Below are 18,858 nucleotides of genomic sequence, written 5' to 3' on the forward strand. Positions count from 1 at the left end.
AAATTTGGAAACTCATGCGCGGCAATTGAGAGAGAATTTTCCCTGAAGGGTTTTACGGGCTAAGTGAAATGATGTCATAATTGATAAATTTCTTAGATTTTTTTAATTGACACACAGCTTCACATTTTGAAAATAACAATAAAGTTATGTTTCGTATTATGAGTAATTTATAGATGATATGTTATTATTGAGAAACCATTAGGGGGCGTTTGGTTTGGGTAATGTTTGATTACTAAAATAGAAAGATTACCTTGAAGATAGATTACTTAGAAGATTACTGGGTATAAATGATTACTATGTTTGATAAAATTTTATAGGTATAAATAATTATTGTGTTTGGTTAAAGGTAATAAAAGATTACTAGTAAATTATTTTACTTAAATGCCCTTGAATATAATTATTTTTAAATATTTTTTATATTATTTGTCATATTAATTAAAAATAAATTTATTTTTATCTCAAAAAATTAATAAATAATAATTTTTCTATAATAAACTAAAGATTACCTCAGTAATCTTTAAATACCTAAGGTGAAAGTGGTAATCAGATTACCACCTATATTACCTGTCACGTCAGCATTGGTAATAGAAGATTACTGTAATCTTTTATTACTGACAAACCAAACAAAGGAATAAAAGATAGATTACCAAGGTAATCTTACATACCCGTAACCAAACGCACCCTTAGTGTTAGCAGAGTGCAAAATTCTAGAGCTTTATTGCATTTTGAAAATGAATTTGCATGATTCCAAAAGTGCAAATCACTTAAGAGAAAATTTTTGCATGTCTTAAAAAACATAATCTTCCAACAAATCTCTATTAAATTTCCAACATTTATCACACCAAAATAAGGAGAAAAGGTTCAATGAAACAAAAAATGGAATGAGGGTACTTTTCCTCATTTAAATTTTAATTAAAATCAGTTTTATTTTTAGCAATTTTCACTTAATAGAAAAAGGTAAACTTTTATGCCTTAATTGTAAAATCTGAAATCCTTGTCTAGATACATGAATATAATTACCTATCATAATGAATTTAAAATTAAATAAAAATGTTAAAATATTTATTTTGATTAAAAAATTTTCAAATTAATATGGTCACAACATTGGTATCAAGAAAATCTTCATTTGATGTTCTATCTATCACTACAATCTGATTTTGCAAAAATTTGCAATGTTTGATCAGAATCTATTGAAGAAAGTTTGAATGGCCACACTTTCTCGGTTGGATTTCAGCGAAGAGCCATTTTTATTCAAATTGAAGTGAAAAAATTATTATTTAAACACAAATTTCATTATCATTAAACATTGATAAATATTTTAACTATCAATTAAAAAAATTAAAAATAAATTAATACAAATCACATGATAACGATTGATAACAAATAATAAATTGAAAATGAGATGAAAACGTTATCTTTGTCTCTGGACACGGTTATGCTTATGCATTCTCTTTTCTTTATTTTAATTAGTCTTCGTCTTCTGCATTAATAACGCCAGTCAATATTATATAGTCAAAGTCTTCAGTGTTTAATTTGGCACAATTGGACTTCAAAGTTGGAAAAAATCCTAGTTAAAATACCCGCGTTTTATATTTCAGGTACCAATGCCATAAAGGCATATTCTTAAGCCATAGATTTCCGAACCAGGACCGCCATTTCTGAGTTATTGAAGTTTGTATCTTGTTTCATCTTCTCAAACCTGTTAAATTGAATTAGACATGAGAATCCCTCAACATGCCATGGCTCTTACAATTCTACTTCGTCTTCTTACTTTCCTCTCTATGGGCATCACTTTAAGCAATGGCCAGAAATGTTACGACACAGGAAACTTCACAGCCAACAGTACTTATGGCAAGAACCGGAACCTTATCGTCTCAACTCTTGCAGCTAATGCATCAACAAATGGTGGCTTTTATAATGCCACAATTGGCCAAGACGCCAACCAAGTTTATGCTTCTGCACTTTGCAGAGGGGATTCTTCTCCAGAAGCTTGTTTAAGCTGTGTCAATTCCACATCCCATGATCTCATAACCAAATGTCCCAACCAAAACGAAGCTATTGAATGGGAAGGATGCGTTGTACGCTATTCAAACCAGCCTTTTTTTGGAGTACTGCAGCTGGATCCTATGGTAGCTGGATATAATACGGGTGATCTCAATATGAATTTGACACAGTTTGATCAGATCTGGGAAAGTTTAATGGATCGCGTGGCTACAAAAGCCTCTATGGGCTCTTCTAAGCTCAAATTCGCCACTGGAGAAGCTAATTTGACTTTGTTTCAGAAGATATACTCCTTTATGCAGTGTTCTCCAGACTTGTCTCGGAGTAATTGCGACTATTGCCTTCGTCAGTCTGTATCTCAGTACCAGACTTGCTGTCATGGGAAGCAAGGAGGTTATGTTAACAGGCCTAACTGCGTTTTTCGTTGGGATTTGTATCCCTTTTATGATTCAATTGAAGCTCAATCTCCGTCTCCATCTCCTCCATCTCCTCCACAGATAACTATCGCACCTGGTGAGTACGAACTTGATTTAACTCAAATTTTAAGGGGAATTTTAGATCTAATCATTGAATTTTTGTATGCATATATATGGGTGAGTAGGTAGGATATTTACTTTTAATATCCATTGTGATTTTTGCAGACAAAGGAGGTATTGCTCCAGTAGTTGTTGCAATTATTGTTGTCTCTATAATTATCACCATGGCAGTACTTGATGCTTTCAGTTATGTCCTTTTAAGGAGAACGAGAAAGGCAAAGGAGAAGAAAAGAAGAAAGCAAGAGTTAGAAGGTTAGTCATTTATGCATTAGTTTTTTATGTTAAGGGTTATCAAATTTAAGGACGAAATTTCAACTAGAGTAAAGGTCCATGATAATTTTTTTCATTTATCAGTAGTCATATGTTTATATGCTAACTTGACACTAATTTTAAGATGCTGCTGATGAAATTGAGCCTGAGGAATCCCTGCAATTCGACTTCAGCACTATCAAAGCTGCAACTGATAATTTTTCCATTGATAATAAGCTTGGACAAGGTGGATTTGGTTCTGTTTACAAGGTAATTGAGAAAGTGACAAAGAGCACCAATTGATCAAAATTGTATTCAGTCGTAAAGTTTGAGTTCTCAAATCTAGTTGCAATTCAATCGTTTTACAATTACCTCATATTTTTGCTTCTTAACATGACTTCAGGGAAGACTTCCAAACGGACAGGAGATAGCTGTCAAAAGGCTGTCCAGAGATTCAGGACAAGGAGATCTAGAATTTAAAAATGAGGTCCTCCTGATGGCCAAGCTTCATCACAGAAATCTAGTTAGGCTTCTAGGTTTCTGCTTGGAAGATAAAGAAAGGCTTCTTATATATGAGTTTGTGCCAAATTCAAGCCTAGATAACTTTATATTTGGTATGCTTTCACTGCGTTTTTGTTTCTTTAACAAAAATGAGTTGTGTTCCTATGTATGCTTCTTGTGGGCATATGTAGCATTTAAAAAGCAAATACTTTTGATTAGATATATGCAATCTGTTTAAGAGCTTTGGTTTTTATGAATTCGTAGATCCGACCAAGCGATTATCATTAGATTGGGAAATCCGGTACAAAATCATAGGAGGTATAGCCCGAAGAATTTTGTACCTTCACGAAGATTCAAGATTAAGAATCATTCATCGTGACATAAAAGTAAGCAACATTCTCTTAGATAAAGATATGACTCCAAAAATTTCAGATTTTGGAATGGCAAAGTTATTCGAATTCGATCAAACTCGAGGTGATACAAGCAAAATTGTTGGAACCTTGTAAGTATATATTACAACATACTTAGAGATCTCAGATAGCTCTGATTTTCAGTGTAACTAACTAATTTCAACTCATGCAGTGGGTATATGCCTCCTGAATATGTGCATTATGGACACTTCTCAGTCAAATCTGATGTTTTCAGCTTTGGCGTATTAGTCCTGGAAATCATAACTGGCCAAAAGATCAACAGCTTTTGTGATGAAAAAGAAGGAGAGGACCTGCTAACTTATGTAAGCAAAAATGTTTTACCATGAAATGTTGAAAATCAGAGAAAGGCACTGACATTGTATCTGCGTTGTTCATTTTTTGTAGGCATGGAGAAATTGGAAAGAGGGGACAGCTTTAAATATGATAGATCCCACTTTGAGGGGCCATTTCGGTGGTGAAATTATCAGATGTATTCATATTGGATTACAGTGTGTTCAAGAAAATGAAGCTGATAGACCAACGATGACTGCAGTTGTTCTCATGCTTACTAGCAGCTCTGTGTCTATCTCAGTGCCCTCAAAGCCTGCATTTTATATGAACACAACCGTGAGACGGGATGATTCCAGAATCACTTTGCGTGGTAGATCGAAAATCAATAATGTCCAATTTACAGTGAAGGAAGCTTCAATTGCCGAGTTGGATCCTCGATAATATATAATGATGATGGATCTTTCAGCTTGTTCATATTCTATTATTTTTAGCTTTTGAGTTTCAATAATTTCAGATCCTCTGCTTTTGATCTTGAATGATATGCAAGTCATTGAACTGAAGTATTAATTCAATGAATTTTTAAAGCATTTATTCCAATTATATAATGATACACATAAAATATATATTTATTTGAGTACATAAAATAAGTTAACATAATATTATTCTTATTTCAAAAGTAATTTAAGCACTAAGTAAAATGGAATCGTAGTTGATAAATATGTGAGAGAGATTTTCTTTTTTAACTGACAATTTTTGTGGGATAGATACATACTTAACAAAAAAAAATTAAAGATAATAAAGATTAAAAAAGATTTTATCAAAGACCTTAAAATAGATATAATATTTAAAAGTTTTCTTTATTGTAATGTTAATCTTGAACGATTTTTATAAAAATAATATCATACATATTTATTTTGAATAAATAAATAAATAAATATTTATATATTTTATTATATAATTAAATATAATTTTATTATTAATTTAAAATTAATTTAATTAATATTATTTTATTATTTTCAGTGTCATGCTTGTAAATAAAGTAGACTTTTCCAAAGATGAGAAACGAGTTATTTTCCAACCTAATACACGGTTTTGCATTCGCTTTTCTTTATTTTTAATTAGTCTTGGTCTTGTCTTGGTCTTGGTTGGTCAATATTATATAGTCAAAGTCTTTAATCAAATATTGTAGTGATATGGCAGTTCTGATACTCGAGTTTAGCAACCACAGCTCGAGTTCGAAAATTTTAATAGCATGACCATTCATGTATCAATGCCATATCATAATCCTATCGGTTTCTTGGATAAAAATCATGTTCTCAAGCCATAGATTTCTGTAATAGGACCGCCATCTTTGAGTTATTAAAGTTTGTATCTTGTTTCATCTTCTCAAAACTGTTAAATTGAATTAGACATGAGAATTCCTCAACATGCCATGGCTTTTACAATTCTACTTCGTCTTCTTACTTTCCTCTCTATAGGCATCACTTTTAGCAATGGGCAGAGATGTTACGGCACAGCAAACTTCACAACAAACAGTACTTATGGCAAGAATCGCAACCTAATCGTCTCAACTTTTGCAGCTAATGTATCAACAAAAGGTGGCTTTTATACTGCCACAATTGGCCAAGACACCAACCAAGTTTATGCTTCTGCACTTTGCAGAGGCGATTCTTCTCCAGAAGTTTGTTCCAGCTGTGTCAATTCCACATTCCATGATCTCGTAACCAATTGTACCAACCAAAGCCAAGCCATTGACCGGGAAGTGTTCTGCGTTGTACGCTACTCAAACCAGCCTTTTTATGGGGTATTGCAGCTGGATCCTATGGAATCTGAATATAATACGGGTGATCTCAATATGAATTTGACACTGTTTGATCAGATCTGGGAAAGTTTAATGGATCGCCTGGTTACAAAAGCCTCTATGGGTTCTTCTATGCTCAAAATTTGCAACTGGAGAAGCTAATTTGACTTTGTTTCGGAAGATATATTCTCTTATGCAGTGTACTCCTGACTTATCCCCGAGTAATTGCGATTATTGCCTTCGTCAGTCTGTATCTGAATACCAGAGTTGCTGTCATGGGAAGCAAGGAGGTTATGTTGATAGGCCGAACTGTGTTTTTCGCTGGGATTTGTATCCCTTTTATGATTCAATTGAGGCTCAATCTCCATCTCCATCTCCTCCACCACCACCGAGAATTTCTCCTCCACAGGTAACTAATGAGATACCTGGTAAGCACGAACTTGATTTAACTCAAATTTATAAGGGGAATTTCAGATCTAATCATTGAATTTTTGTATTATATATATCTGTGCCCTTTATGATTTTTGCAGACAAAGGAGGCATTTCCCCTGTAGCTGTTGCAATTATTGTTCTCTTTAATTTTCACCATAGCAGTATTTGCTGCTGTCAGTTATGTCCCTTTAAGAAGGAGAAGAAGAAAGGCGAAGGAGATAAGAAGAAAGCAAGAGTTAAAGGATTAGTCATTTATGCATTGTTCTTTATGCTAAGGGTTATCAAATTTGAGGACGAAATTTTAACTAGAATAGAGGTCCATTATAATTTTTTTCATTTATCAGTAGCCATATTTTTATATGCTAACTCGACACTAATTTTAAGATGCCGCTGATGAAATTGAGCCTGTGGAATCCCTGCAATTCGACTTCAGCACTATCAAAGCTGCAACCGATAATTTTTCCATTGGTAATAAGCTTGGACAAGGTGGATTTGGTTCCGTTTACATGGTAATTGAGAAAGTGACAAAGAGCACTGATTGATCAAAATTGTATTCAGTCGTAAAGCTTGAGTTCTCAAGTCGAGTTGCAATGCAATCGTTTTACAGTTACCTCATTTTTTTTTTTTTTTTGTTTCTTAATATGATTTCAGGGAAGACTTCCAGACGGACAGGATATAGCCGTGAAAAGGCTGTCCAGAGATTCAGGACAAGGAGATCTAGAATTTAAAAATGAGGTCCTCTTGATGGCCAAGCTTCATCACAGAAATTTAGTTAGGCTTCTAGGTTTCTGCTTGGAAGATAAAGAAAGGCTTATTATATATGAGTTTGTGCCAAATTCAAGCCTAGATAACTTTGTATTTGGTATGCTTTCACTACCTTTGTGTTTCTTTAACAAAAATTAGTTGTGTGCTTCTTGGGGACATATGTAGCATTTAAAAAGCAAATGCTTCTGTTTAGATACATGCAACTTGTTAAAAGCTTTGGTTTTTATGAATTCGTAGATCCAACCAAGCGATTATCATTAGATTGAGAAATCCGGTACAAAATCATAGGAGGCATAGCTCGAGGAATTTTGTATCTTCACGAAGATTCAAGATTAAAAATCATTCATCGTGACATAAAAACAAACAACATTCTCTTAGATAAAGATATGACTCCAAAAATTTCAGATTTTGGAATGGCAAAGTTATTTGAATTCGATCAAACTCGAGGTGATACAAGTAGAATTGTTGGAACCTTGTAAGTATATGCTACAACATACTTAGACATCTCAGATAGCTGTGATTTTCAGTATAACTAACTAATTTCAACTTATGCAGTGGGTATATGCCTCCTGAATATGTGTATTATGGACACTTTTCAGTCAAATCCGATGTTTTCAGCTTTGGCGTATTAGTCTTGGAAATCATAACTGGCCAAAAGATCAATAGCTTTTGCGGCGGAAAAGAAGGAGAGAACCTGCTAACTTATGTAAGCAAAAATCATTTACCATGAAAGGTTGAAAATGAGAGAAAGGCACTGATGTTGTATTGTTCATTTTTTGCAGGCATGGAGAAATTGGAAAGAGGAGACAGCTTTAAACATGATAGATCCCACTTTGAGGGGTCATTCCAGTGGTGAAATTATCAGATGTATTCATATTGGATTACTTTGTGTTCAAGCAAATGAAGCTGATAGACCAACGATGACTGCAGTTGTTCTCATGCTTGCTAGCAGCTCTGTGCCTATCTCAGTTCCCTCAAAACCTGCATTTTACATGAACACAACCATGAGACAGGATGATTCAACAAGAATCACTTTGCGTGGTAGATCACAAATCAATGATGCCCAATTTACAGTGAATGAAGCTTCAATTACCGAGTTGTATCCTCGATAATGTATAATGATGATGGCTTGTTCATATATTTTTTTTTCTGCTTTTGAGTTTGAATAATTTCGGATCCGCTGCTTTTGATCTAGAATGATATGCAAGTCATTGAACTCAAGTGTTAATTAAAGGAATTGTTTATAGTCTGTATTCCTTTCCTGCATTAATATTTCATTCTTCAGAATGTTTTTGCTTCAGCAGTGACGTTCATGAATTGTCAAGAGTACAAGAAATTAAGGGAATAAATTGTCAAAAACGTTTCCAACACTCAAAAACAATCTTCTCTAACCCAATCAACAAAGATGGTGAATTGCCGAGGAGAGAAGAGAAAAAAAACTTTGAAAGGAAATGTGAGTTTTCAAATTTTTAGTAGGAGAAATTGTTAGATTTTTAAATTTAGAAAGTAAAAATATGGTAAAATTTTAATTTTTAATAGTTTTTTAGTAAATGATATCCTAATTAAGATTTTTAATAAAGATTGATTTATAGGTGAATGTTTGAATTTTTAAAAGTTATAAATAAAATTTGGAATTATATCAAACTTTTAGCCTAAAAAATAATTTTAGAACTTTTAAGTAGACTGTTTTAGGAAATAGACTGTGAATTTACACCAGCATCTATGCAGCATTTTCCCTAAAAAACATAAACGTGTTCTCACACCAAAACAAAATTTCGTGTTTCTGAGAATTGTCGTCAAGCAAAAGTCCCAACAATTAAGGGAGTGTTCACACGGAAGCAAAAAGAATAATTTCCGGAGATATCTGGAAAATTTTGAATTTGTTAGAATTTTCAAATTTTGAAATATTTAGAATTTTCAAAATTTGGAAACTCATGCGCGACAATTGAGAGAGAATTTTTTCCTGAAGGGTTTTACGGGCTAAGTGAAATGATGTCATAATTGATAAATTTCTTAGATTTTTTTAATTGACACAACTTCACATTTTGAAAATAACAATAAAGTTATGTTTCATATTATGAGTATTTTATAGACGATATGTTATTATTAAGAAACCATTAGTATTTGCTTGAATATAATGAATTTAAAATTAAATAAAAATGTTTAAATATTTATTTTGATTAAAAAATTTCAAATTAATATGGTCACAACATTGGTGTCAAGACAATCTTCATTTGATGTTCTATCTGTCACTACAATTTGATTTTGCGAAAATTGTAATGTTTGATTAGAATCTATTGAAGAGAGTTTGAATGGACACACTTTCTCAGTTGGATTTCGACCAAAAGCCACCTTTATTCAAATTAAAAGGAAAAAATTATTATTTAAATACAAATTTTGTTATCATTAAACATTGATAAATATTTTAGCCATCAATTAAAAAAATTGAAAATAAATTAATAACAAATCACATGATAACGATTGATAACAAATAATAAATTGAAAATGAGATGAAAACGTTGTCGTTGTCTTTGTCTTTGGACACGGTTATGCTTATGCATTCTCTTTTCTTTATTTTTAATTGGTCTTCGTCTTCTGCATTAATAACGCCAGTCAATATTATATTATATAGTCAAAGTCTTCAGTGTTCAATTTGGCACAATTGGACTTCAAAAGTTGGAAAAAATCCTAGTTAAAATATCCGCGTTTTATATTTCAGAAGGCATATTCTTAAGCCATAGATTTCGGTACTAGGACCGCCATCTCTGAGTTATTGAAGGTTGTATCTTGTTTCATCTTCTCAAACCTGTTAAATTGAATTAGACATGAGAATCCTTCAACATGCCATGGCTTTTACAGTTCTACTTCGTCTTCTTACTTTCCTCTCTATAGGCATCACTTTAAGCAATGGCCAGAATTGTTACGACACAGGAAACTTCACAGCCAACAGTACTTATGGCAAGAACCGCAACCTTATCGTCTCAACTCTTGCAGCTAATGCATCAACAAATGGTGGCTTTTATAATGCCACAATTGGCCAAGACGCCAACCAAGTTTATGCTTCTGCACTTTGCAGAGGTGATTCTTCTCCAGAAGATTGTTTCAGCTGTGTCAATTCCACATCCCATAATCTCATAACCAAATGTCCCAACCAAAACGAAGCTATTGAATGGATGGGATGCGTTGTACGCTATTCAAACCAGCCTTTTTTTGGAGTACTGCAGCTGGATCCTATGACAGCCGGATATAATACGGGTGATCTCAATATGAATTTGACACGGTTTGATCCGATCTGGGAAAGTTTAATGGATCGCGTGGCTACAAAAGCCTCTATGGGCTCTTCTAAGCTCAAATTCGCCACTGGAGAAGCTAATTTGACTTTGTTTCAGAAGATATACTCCTTTATGCAGTGTTCTCCAGACTTGTCTCGGAGTAATTGCGACTATTGCCTTCGTCAGTCTGTATCTCAGTACCAGACTTGCTGTCATGGGAAGCAAGGAGGTTATGTTAACAGGCCTAACTGCGTTTTTCGTTGGGATTTGTATCCCTTTTATGATTCAATTGAAGCTCAATCTCCGTCTTCATCTCCTCCATCTCCTCCACAGATAACTATCGCACCTGGTGAGTACGAACTTGATTTAACTCAAATTTTAAGGGGAATTTTAGATCTAATCATTGAATTTTTGAATGCATATATATGGGTGAGTAGGTAGGATATTTACTTTTAATATCCATTGTGATTTTTGCAGACAAAGGAGGTATTGCGCCAGTAGTTGTTGCAATTATTGTTGTCTCTATAATTATCACCATGGCAGTACTTGCTGCTTTCAGTTATGTCCTTCTAAGGAGAACGAGAAAGGCAAAGGAGAAGAAAAGAAGAAAGCAAGAGTTAGAAGGTTAGTCATTTATGCATTGGTTTTTTATGTTAAGGGTTATCAAATTTAAGGACGAAATTTCAACTAGAATAAGGGTCCATGATAATTTTTTTCATTTATCAGTAGTCATATGTTTATATGCTAACTTGACACTAATTTTAAGATGCTGCTGATGAAATTGAGCCTGAGGAATCCCTGCAATTCGACTTCAGCACTATCAAAGCTGCAACTGATAATTTTTCCATTGATAATAAGCTTGGACAAGGTGGATTTGGTTCTGTTTACAAGGTAATTGAGAAAGTGACAAAGAGCACCAATTGATCAAAATTGTATTCAGTCGTAAAGTTTGAGTTCTCAAATCTAGTTGCAATTCAATCGTTTTACAATTACCTCATATTTTTGCTTCTTAATATGACTTCAGGGAAGACTTCCAAACGGACAGGAGGTAGCTGTCAAAAGGCTGTCCAGAGATTCAAAACAAGGAGATCTAAAATTTAAAAATGAGGTCCTCCTGATGGCCAAGCTTCATCACAGAAATCTAGTTAGGCTTCTAGGTTTCTGCTTGGAAGATAAAGAAAGGCTTCTTATATATGAGTTTGTGCCAAATTCAAGCCTAGATAACTTTATATTTGGTATGCTTTCACTACGTTTTTGTTTCTTTAACAAAAATGAGTTGTGTTACTATGTATGCTTCTTGTGGGCATATGTAGCATTTAAAAAGCAAATACTTCTGATTAGATATATGCAATCTGTTTAAGAGCTTTGGTTTTTATGAATTCGTAGATCCGACCAAGCGATTATCATTAGATTGGGAAATCCGGTACAAAATCATAGGAGGTATAGCCCGAGGAATTTTGTACCTTCACGAAGATTCAAGATTAAGAATCATTCATCGTGACATAAAAGCAAGCAATATTCTCTTAGATAAAGATATGACTCCAAAAATTTCAGATTTTGGAATGGCAAAGTTATTCGAATTCGATCAAACTCGAGGTGATACAAGTAAAATTGTTGGAACCTTGTAAGTTTATATTACAACATACTTAGAGATCTCAGATAGCTCTGATTTTCAGTGTAACTAACTAATTTCAACTCATGCAGTGGGTATATGCCTCCTGAATATGTGCATTATGGACACTTCTCAGTCAAATCTGATGTTTTCAGCTTTGGCGTATTAGTCCTGGAAATCATAACTGGCCAAAAGATCAACAGCTTTTGTGATGAAAAAGAAGGAGAGGACCTGCTAACTTATGTAAGCAAAAATGTTTTACCATGAAATGTTGAAAATCAGAGAAAGGCACTGACATTGTATCTGCATTGTTCATTTTTTGTAGGCATGGAGAAATTGGAAAGAGGGGACAGCTTTAAATATGATAGATCCCACTTTGAGGGGCCATTTCGGTGGTGAAATTATCAGATGTATTCATATTGGATTACAGTGTGTTCAAGAAAATGAAGCTGATAGACCAACGATGACTGCAGTTGTTCTCATGCTTACTAGCAGCTCTGTGTCTATCTCAGTGCCCTCAAAGCCTGCATTTTATATGAACACAACCGTGAGACGGGATGATTCCAGAATCACTTTGCGTGGTAGATCGAAAATCAATAATGTCCAATTTACAGTGAATGAAGCTTCAATTACCGAGTTGGATCCTCGATAATATATAATGATGATGGATCTTTCAGCTTGTTCATATTCTATTATTTTTAGCTTTTGAGTTTCAATAATTTCAGATCCTCTGCTTTTGATCTTGAATGATATGCAAGTCATTGAACTGAAGTATTAATTCAAGGAATTTTTAAAGCATTTATTCCAATTGTATGATGATACATGTAAAATATATATTTATTTAAGTATATAAAATAAATTTATATAATATTACTCTTATTTCAAAAGTAATTTAAGGACTAAGTAAAATGACATCGTAGTTGATAAATATGTGAGATAGATTTTTTTTTTTTAACTGACACAATTTTACATATTAAAAAAAAAATTTAAAGATAATAAGGGTTAAAAAGGATTCCATCTAAGATCTTAAAATAGATATAGTATTTAAAAGTTCTTTTTGTTGTAATGTTAATCTTGGATGATTTTTATAAAGATAATATTATACATATTTATTTTGAATAAATAAATAAATATATATTTATATATTTTATTATATAATTAAATATAATTTTATTATTAATTTAAAATTAATATTATTTTATTATTTTCAGAGTCATGCTTGTAAATAAAGTATACTTTTCCAAAGATGAGAAACGAGTTATTTTCCAACCTAATAGACGGTTTGCATTCGCTTTTCTTTATTTTTAATTAGTCTTGGTCTTGGTCTTGGTCTTGGTCGGTCAATATTATATAGTCAAAGTCTTTAATCAAATATTGTAGTGATATGGCAGTTCTGATACTCGAGTTTAGCAACCACAGCTCGAGTTCGTAAATTTTAATAGCATGACTATTCATGTATCAATGCCATTTCATAATCCTACCGGTTTCTTGGATAAAAATCATGTTCTCAAGCCATAGATTTCTGTAATAGGACCGCCATCTTTGAGTTATTAAAGTTTGTATCTTGTTTCATCTTCTCAAAACTGTTAAATTGAATTAGACATGAGAATTCCTCAACATGCCATGGCTTTTACAATTCTACTTCGTCTTCTTACTTTCCTCTCTATAGGCATCACTTTTAGCAATGGCCGGAGATGTTACGGCACAGCAAACTTCACAACAAACAGTACTTATGGCAAGAATCGCAACCTAATCGTCTCAACTCTTGCAGCTAATGTATCAACAAAAGGTGGCTTTTATACTGCCACAATTGGCCAAGACACCAACCAAGTTTATGCTTCTGCACTTTGCAGAGGCGATTCTTCTACAGAAGTTTGTTCCAGCTGTGTCAATTCCACATTCCATGATCTCGTAACCAATTGTACCAACCAAAGCCAAGCCATTGACTGGGAAGTGTTCTGCGTTGTACGCTATTCAAACCAGCGTTTTTATGGGGTATTGCAGCTGGATCCTACGGAATCTGGATATAATACGGGTGATCTCAATATGAATTTGACACTGTTTGATCAGATCTGGGAAAGTTTAATGGATCGCCTGGTTACAAAAGCCTCTATGGGTTCTTCTATGCTCAAATTTGCAACTGGAGAAGCTAATTTGACTTTGTTTCGGAAGATATATTCTCTTATGCAGTGTACTCCTGACTTACCCCCGAGTAATTGCGATTATTGCCTTCGTCAGTCTGTATCTAAATACCAGAGTTGCTGTCATGGGAAGCAAGGAGGTTATGTTGATAGGCCGAACTGTGTTTTTCGCTGGGATTTGTATCCCTTTTATGATTCAATTGAGGCTCAATCTCCATCTCCATCTCCTCCACCACCACCGAGAATTTCTCCTCCACAGGTAACTAATGAGATACCTGGTAAGCACGAGCTTAATTTAACTCAAATTTATAAAGGGAATTTCAGATCTAATCATTGAATTTTTGTATTATATATATCTGTGCCCTTTATGATTTTTGCAGACAAAGGAGGCATTTCCCCTGTAGCTGTTGCAATTATTGTTGTCTCTATAATTTTTACCATAGCAGTATTTGCTGCTGTCAGTTATGTCCCTTTAAGAAGGAGAAGAAAGGCGAAGAAGGAGATAAGAAGAAAGCAAGAGTTAAAGGGTTAGTCATTTATGCATTGTTTTTTATGTTAAGGGTTATCAAATTTAAGGATGAAATTTTAACTAGAATAGAGGTCCATTATAATTTTTTTCATTTATCAGTAGCCATATTTTTATATGCTAACTTGACACTAATTTTAAGATGACGCTGATGAAATTGAGCCTGTGGAATCCCTGCAATTCGACTTCAGCACTATCAAAGCTGCAACTGATAATTTTTCCACTGGTAATAAGCTTGGACAAGGTGGATTTGGTTCCGTTTACATGGTAATTGAGAAAGTGACAAGGAGCACTGATTGATCAAAATTGTATTCAGTCGTAAAGCTTGAGTTCTCAAGTCGAGTTGCAATTCAATCATTTTACAGTTACCTCTTTTTTTTTTTTTGTTTCTTAATATGATTTCAGGGAAGACTTCCAGACGGACAGGATATAGCCGTGAAAAGGCTGTCCAGAGATTCAGGACAAGGAGATCTAGAATTTAAAAATGAGGTCCTCTTGATGGCCAAGCTTCATCACAGAAATCTAGTTAGGCTTCTAGGTTTCTGCTTGGAAGATAAAGAAAGGCTTCTTATATATGAGTTTGTGCCAAATTCAAGCCTAGATAACTTTGTATTTGGTATGCTTTCACTACGTTTTTGTTTCTTTAACAAAAATGAGTTGTGTTACTATGTATTCTTCTTGGGGACATATGTAGCATTTAAAAAGCAAATGCTTCTGTTTAGATATATGCAACTTGTTAAAAGCTTTGGTTTTTATGAATTCATAGATCCAACCAAGCGATTATCATTAGATTAGGAAATCCGATACAAAATCATAAGAGGCATAGCTCGAGAAATTTTATACCTTCACGAAGATTCAAGATTAAAAATCATTCATCGTGACATAAAAGCAAGTAACATTCTCTTAGATAAAGATATGACTCCAAAAATTTCAGATTTTGGGATGGCAAAGTTATTCGAATTCGATCAAACTCGAGGTGATACAAGTAGAATTGTTGGAACCTTGTAAGTATATGCTACAACATACTTAGACATCTCAGATAGCTCTGATTTTCAGTATAACTAACTAATTTCAACTTATGCAGTGGGTATATGCCTCCTGAATATGTGTATTATGGACACTTTTCAGTCAAATCCGATGTTTTCAGCTTTGGCGTATTAGTCTTGGAAATCATAACTGGCCAAAAGATCAATAGCTTTTGCGGCGGAAAAGAAGGAGAGAACCTGCTAACTTATGTAAGCAAAAATCTTTTACCATGAAAGGTTGAAAATCAGACAAAGGCACTGATATTGTATTGTTCATTTTTTGCAGGCATGGAGAAATTGGAAAGAGGAGACAGCTTTAAACATGATAGATCCCACTTTAAGGGGTCATTTCAGTGGTGAAATTATCAGATGTATTCATATTGGATTACTTTGTGTTCAAGAAAATGAAGCTGATAGACCAACGATGACTGCAGTTGTTCTCATGCTTACTAGCGGCTCTGTGTCTATCGCAGTGCCCTCAAAACCTGCATTTTACATGAACACATCCGTGAGACCGGATGATTCAACAAGAATCACTTTGCGTGGTAGATCAAAAATCAATGATGCCCAATTTACAGTGAATGAAGCTTCAATTACCGAGTTGTATCCTCGATAATGTATAATGATGATGGATCTTTAAGCTTGTTCATATTATTATTATTTTTTTTAAAGCTTTTGGGTTTCAATAATTTCAGATCCTTTGCTTTTGATCTAGAATGATATGCAAGTCATTAAACTGAAGTATTAATTAAAGGACTTTTTAATAGTTAGTACAATTTTCCTGAAAACACTTATTTTAATTTAACAATTCAAATAAAAAATATGTATTTATTTGAATATACAAAATGAATAGGTATGATATTATTCTTATTCAAAAAGTGATTTATGCATCATAATTGATAAATCTATTAGATAGATTTCTTTATTTTATCGGACACAACTTTACATATTAAAAAAAAAAAAAAGATAATAAGGGTGCAAAAAAGATTTCATAGAAGATCTTAAGGATAGATATGACATTCGGGTGAAATGACTTATTCCCACCCGAGGCATACTGTGATCCAAAACTGATACATGCTAACTTTAAAAAATCCAAAGTTTCGCTTATGAGTCAATTTCTGTTAAAATTTTTAATTAGAGTTAGAGGTAAAATCATCATTTTAACAATAATATTAGAAAAATATGTAATTCATTATTTTTTCATCTCTAAGTTTTAAAAATTAATAATTTCACCTTTAGTTAAAGTTTTTAATTTTGAAAAGTGACAGTTTCCCTCCAAAACCTTTCCTCTCCTCTTTGGCAACATCTCCAATCATCAGGGATTTCTACTAAACTCCTTAACCCATCTTTGACCACCACCTTGGTCTAGATTAGACGAATCCAAACAATTTGGACAACAAAGGCATCACCAAAAGACGCTTCATTTGGATTCCTTTAATCCAGATGAATCCAGACCAATGTGGTGGTCAACGATGAGTTAAGGAGTTTTGTGGAGGCCGTTGGTGGCTGGAGAAAAGTGGAAAGAAAACCCTAGGTTTTGGGGGGGAAATACGACTTTTCAAAACTAGAAAACTTTGACCAGTTGTGAAATTGTCAATTTTTTAAACTTAAGGGTGAAAATATAAAGAATTATATATATTTTTAATATTATTATCAAAATAACAATTATACTCCTAACTGTAACTAAAATTTTTTATAGAAATTAGCTCATAGGTGGAATTTTGGGTTTTTAAAAGTTAGTGGGTATCAGTTTTGGATTACACTATACCTTGGGGGGAAATATGACTTTTCAAAACCAGAAAACTTTAACTTGTTGTGAAATTGTCAGTTTTTAAAAATTGTCAATTTTTCGAAATAGCGATTATAACCCTTACCCTAACTAAAAGTTTTTATAGAAATTGACTTTTAAAAACGCCAAACGACTATTTCCCACCCAAGGTTTAGCTTTTTCTCAAAAGTCCCCCCTTTAACTATGGAAACACCAAACACCCACCCATAGCCGGTTAGATTTAACCAAACCCTAACGGTGGTAGGGGTAAAATCGTCATTTTTGCTATAATATTAAAAATAAACTAAAATAGAATCTAATTTTACCCCCCTAAACTTTAAAAACTAAAATTTTCCCCCACCCTAAGTTTTAAAAAATCACAGTTTCACCCTAGGGTTTGGTTTTGAAATCTCCGGCGACCTCTCCGACTCCGTTGCTGACGGTCGCTCCCTCCCGAAGCAACCTCTCCTTCCGACGATCTCTTTCCTCCCATTTGGAGGTCCGATCGACGTCCGGAGACTCCGTGGGAGACGAAGAACTTCGTCGGGAAGACGAAGCTTCGTCTTCCCAGACGAAGCCGACGTCGTCGTCTTCCCAGAGGTCTTCTTCTGGGAAGACGATCGTCTTTCCAGACGAAGACGACGGCGTCATCTTCGTCTGGGAAGACGAAGAACTTCGTCTTCCCGACGAAGTTCTTCGTCTCCCACGACGTCTCCGGGCGTCGATCGGACCTCCAAATGGGAGGAAAGAGATCGCCGGAAGGAGAGGTTGCTTCGGGAGGGAGCGGCCGTCGGCAACGGAGCCGGAGAGGTCGCCGGAGATTTCAAAACCAAACCCTAGGGTGAAAATGCAATTTTTTAAAACTTAGGCAGGGGGAAAATTTCAGTTTTTAAAGTTTAGGGGGGTAAAAGGAGATAAAATTTTCAGACGTTAGGGTTTGGTTAAATCTAACCGGCCATGGGTGGGTATTTGGTGTTTCCATAGTTAAAGGGGAGACTTTTGAGAATACATCAAACCTTGGGTGGGAAATAGTCGTTTGGCCTTTTAAAAATATAAACGACTTTTCAAAACAAGAAAACTTTAACCAGTTGTGAAATTGTCAATTTTTAAAACTTAGGAGTGAAAATTTAATGAATTATATATATTTTTAATATTATTATCAAAATAACAATTATACCCCTAACTGTAACTAAAATTTTTTATAGAAATTAGCTCATAAGTGGAATTTTGAGTTTTTAAAAGTTAGTGAGTATCAGTTTTGGATTACATTATACCTGGGGGGGGGGGGGGGGAAACGACTTTTCAAAACCAGAAAGCTTTAACTTGTTGTGAAATTGTCAGTTTTTAAAAATTATCAATTTTTTAAAATAACGATTATAACCCTTACCCTAACTAAAATTTTTTACAGAAATTGACTCATAAGTTAAACTTTGAGTTTTTAAAAGTTAATGGATATTAGTTTTGGATCACACTATACCAGGGTGGGAAATAGTCATTTGACCTAGTATTTAAAAGTTTTCTTTGTTGT

At 33.9% G+C, this 18,858-nt stretch overlaps 3 protein-coding genes and 1 pseudogene across 3 annotated transcripts; all 4 read left to right on the top strand.

The window, feature by feature from the left end:
• The first annotated feature begins 1,623 nt into the window (after window positions 1–1,623).
• LOC123192776 (putative receptor-like protein kinase At4g00960) lies at window positions 1,624–4,560 on the top strand. The gene is made up of 7 exons (XM_044605425.1): window positions 1,624–2,514; window positions 2,643–2,789; window positions 2,932–3,056; window positions 3,190–3,400; window positions 3,552–3,789; window positions 3,870–4,020; window positions 4,103–4,560. Exons 1-7 carry the CDS (start codon window positions 1,719–1,721, stop codon window positions 4,427–4,429), a joined length of 1,995 nt encoding a protein of 664 aa, XP_044461360.1. The 5' UTR covers window positions 1,624–1,718; the 3' UTR covers window positions 4,430–4,560.
• A 593-nt stretch (window positions 4,561–5,153) lies between these two features.
• On the top strand, window positions 5,154–8,237 carry LOC123192779 (annotated as a pseudogene).
• Window positions 8,238–9,644: 1,407 nt separating this feature from the next.
• Window positions 9,645–12,678, top strand: LOC123192775 (putative receptor-like protein kinase At4g00960). The gene is made up of 7 exons (XM_044605424.1): window positions 9,645–10,607; window positions 10,736–10,882; window positions 11,025–11,149; window positions 11,283–11,493; window positions 11,645–11,882; window positions 11,963–12,113; window positions 12,196–12,678. The coding sequence occupies exons 1-7, from the start codon at window positions 9,812–9,814 to the stop codon at window positions 12,520–12,522; spliced, it is 1,995 nt and encodes a 664-aa protein (XP_044461359.1). The 5' UTR covers window positions 9,645–9,811; the 3' UTR covers window positions 12,523–12,678.
• Window positions 12,679–13,303: 625 nt separating this feature from the next.
• LOC123192777 (putative cysteine-rich receptor-like protein kinase 16) lies at window positions 13,304–16,332 on the top strand. The gene is made up of 7 exons (XM_044605427.1): window positions 13,304–14,289; window positions 14,392–14,538; window positions 14,680–14,804; window positions 14,943–15,153; window positions 15,472–15,541; window positions 15,622–15,772; window positions 15,849–16,332. Exons 1-7 carry the CDS (start codon window positions 13,473–13,475, stop codon window positions 16,176–16,178), a joined length of 1,851 nt encoding a protein of 616 aa, XP_044461362.1. The 5' UTR covers window positions 13,304–13,472; the 3' UTR covers window positions 16,179–16,332.
• Window positions 16,333–18,858: the final 2,526 nt, after the last annotated feature.

Source organism: Mangifera indica, chromosome 12, assembly GCF_011075055.1.
Source record: "Mangifera indica cultivar Alphonso chromosome 12, CATAS_Mindica_2.1, whole genome shotgun sequence".
NCBI classification, from domain to species: Eukaryota; Viridiplantae; Streptophyta; class Magnoliopsida; order Sapindales; family Anacardiaceae; genus Mangifera; species Mangifera indica.

Excerpts from the sequence above, each read along its gene's own strand:
- LOC123192776 (XM_044605425.1), top strand. The coding sequence starts at position 1,719 with ATGAGAATCCCTCAACATGCCATGGCTCTTACAATTCTACTTCGTCTT. Across the intron at positions 2,790-2,931 it reads AAGAAAGCAAGAGTTAGAAG|ATGCTGCTGATGAAATTGAG; the intron begins GTTAGTCATTTA and ends ACTAATTTTAAG. Across the intron at positions 3,790-3,869 it reads AGCAAAATTGTTGGAACCTT|TGGGTATATGCCTCCTGAAT; the intron begins GTAAGTATATAT and ends CAACTCATGCAG.
- LOC123192775 (XM_044605424.1), top strand. The coding sequence starts at position 9,812 with ATGAGAATCCTTCAACATGCCATGGCTTTTACAGTTCTACTTCGTCTT. Across the intron at positions 10,608-10,735 it reads ACAGATAACTATCGCACCTG|ACAAAGGAGGTATTGCGCCA; the intron begins GTGAGTACGAAC and ends TGATTTTTGCAG. Across the intron at positions 11,150-11,282 it reads GATTTGGTTCTGTTTACAAG|GGAAGACTTCCAAACGGACA; the intron begins GTAATTGAGAAA and ends ATATGACTTCAG.
- LOC123192777 (XM_044605427.1), top strand. The coding sequence starts at position 13,473 with ATGAGAATTCCTCAACATGCCATGGCTTTTACAATTCTACTTCGTCTT. Across the intron at positions 14,539-14,679 it reads AAGAAAGCAAGAGTTAAAGG|ATGACGCTGATGAAATTGAG; the intron begins GTTAGTCATTTA and ends ACTAATTTTAAG. Across the intron at positions 15,773-15,848 it reads GAGAGAACCTGCTAACTTAT|GCATGGAGAAATTGGAAAGA; the intron begins GTAAGCAAAAAT and ends CATTTTTTGCAG.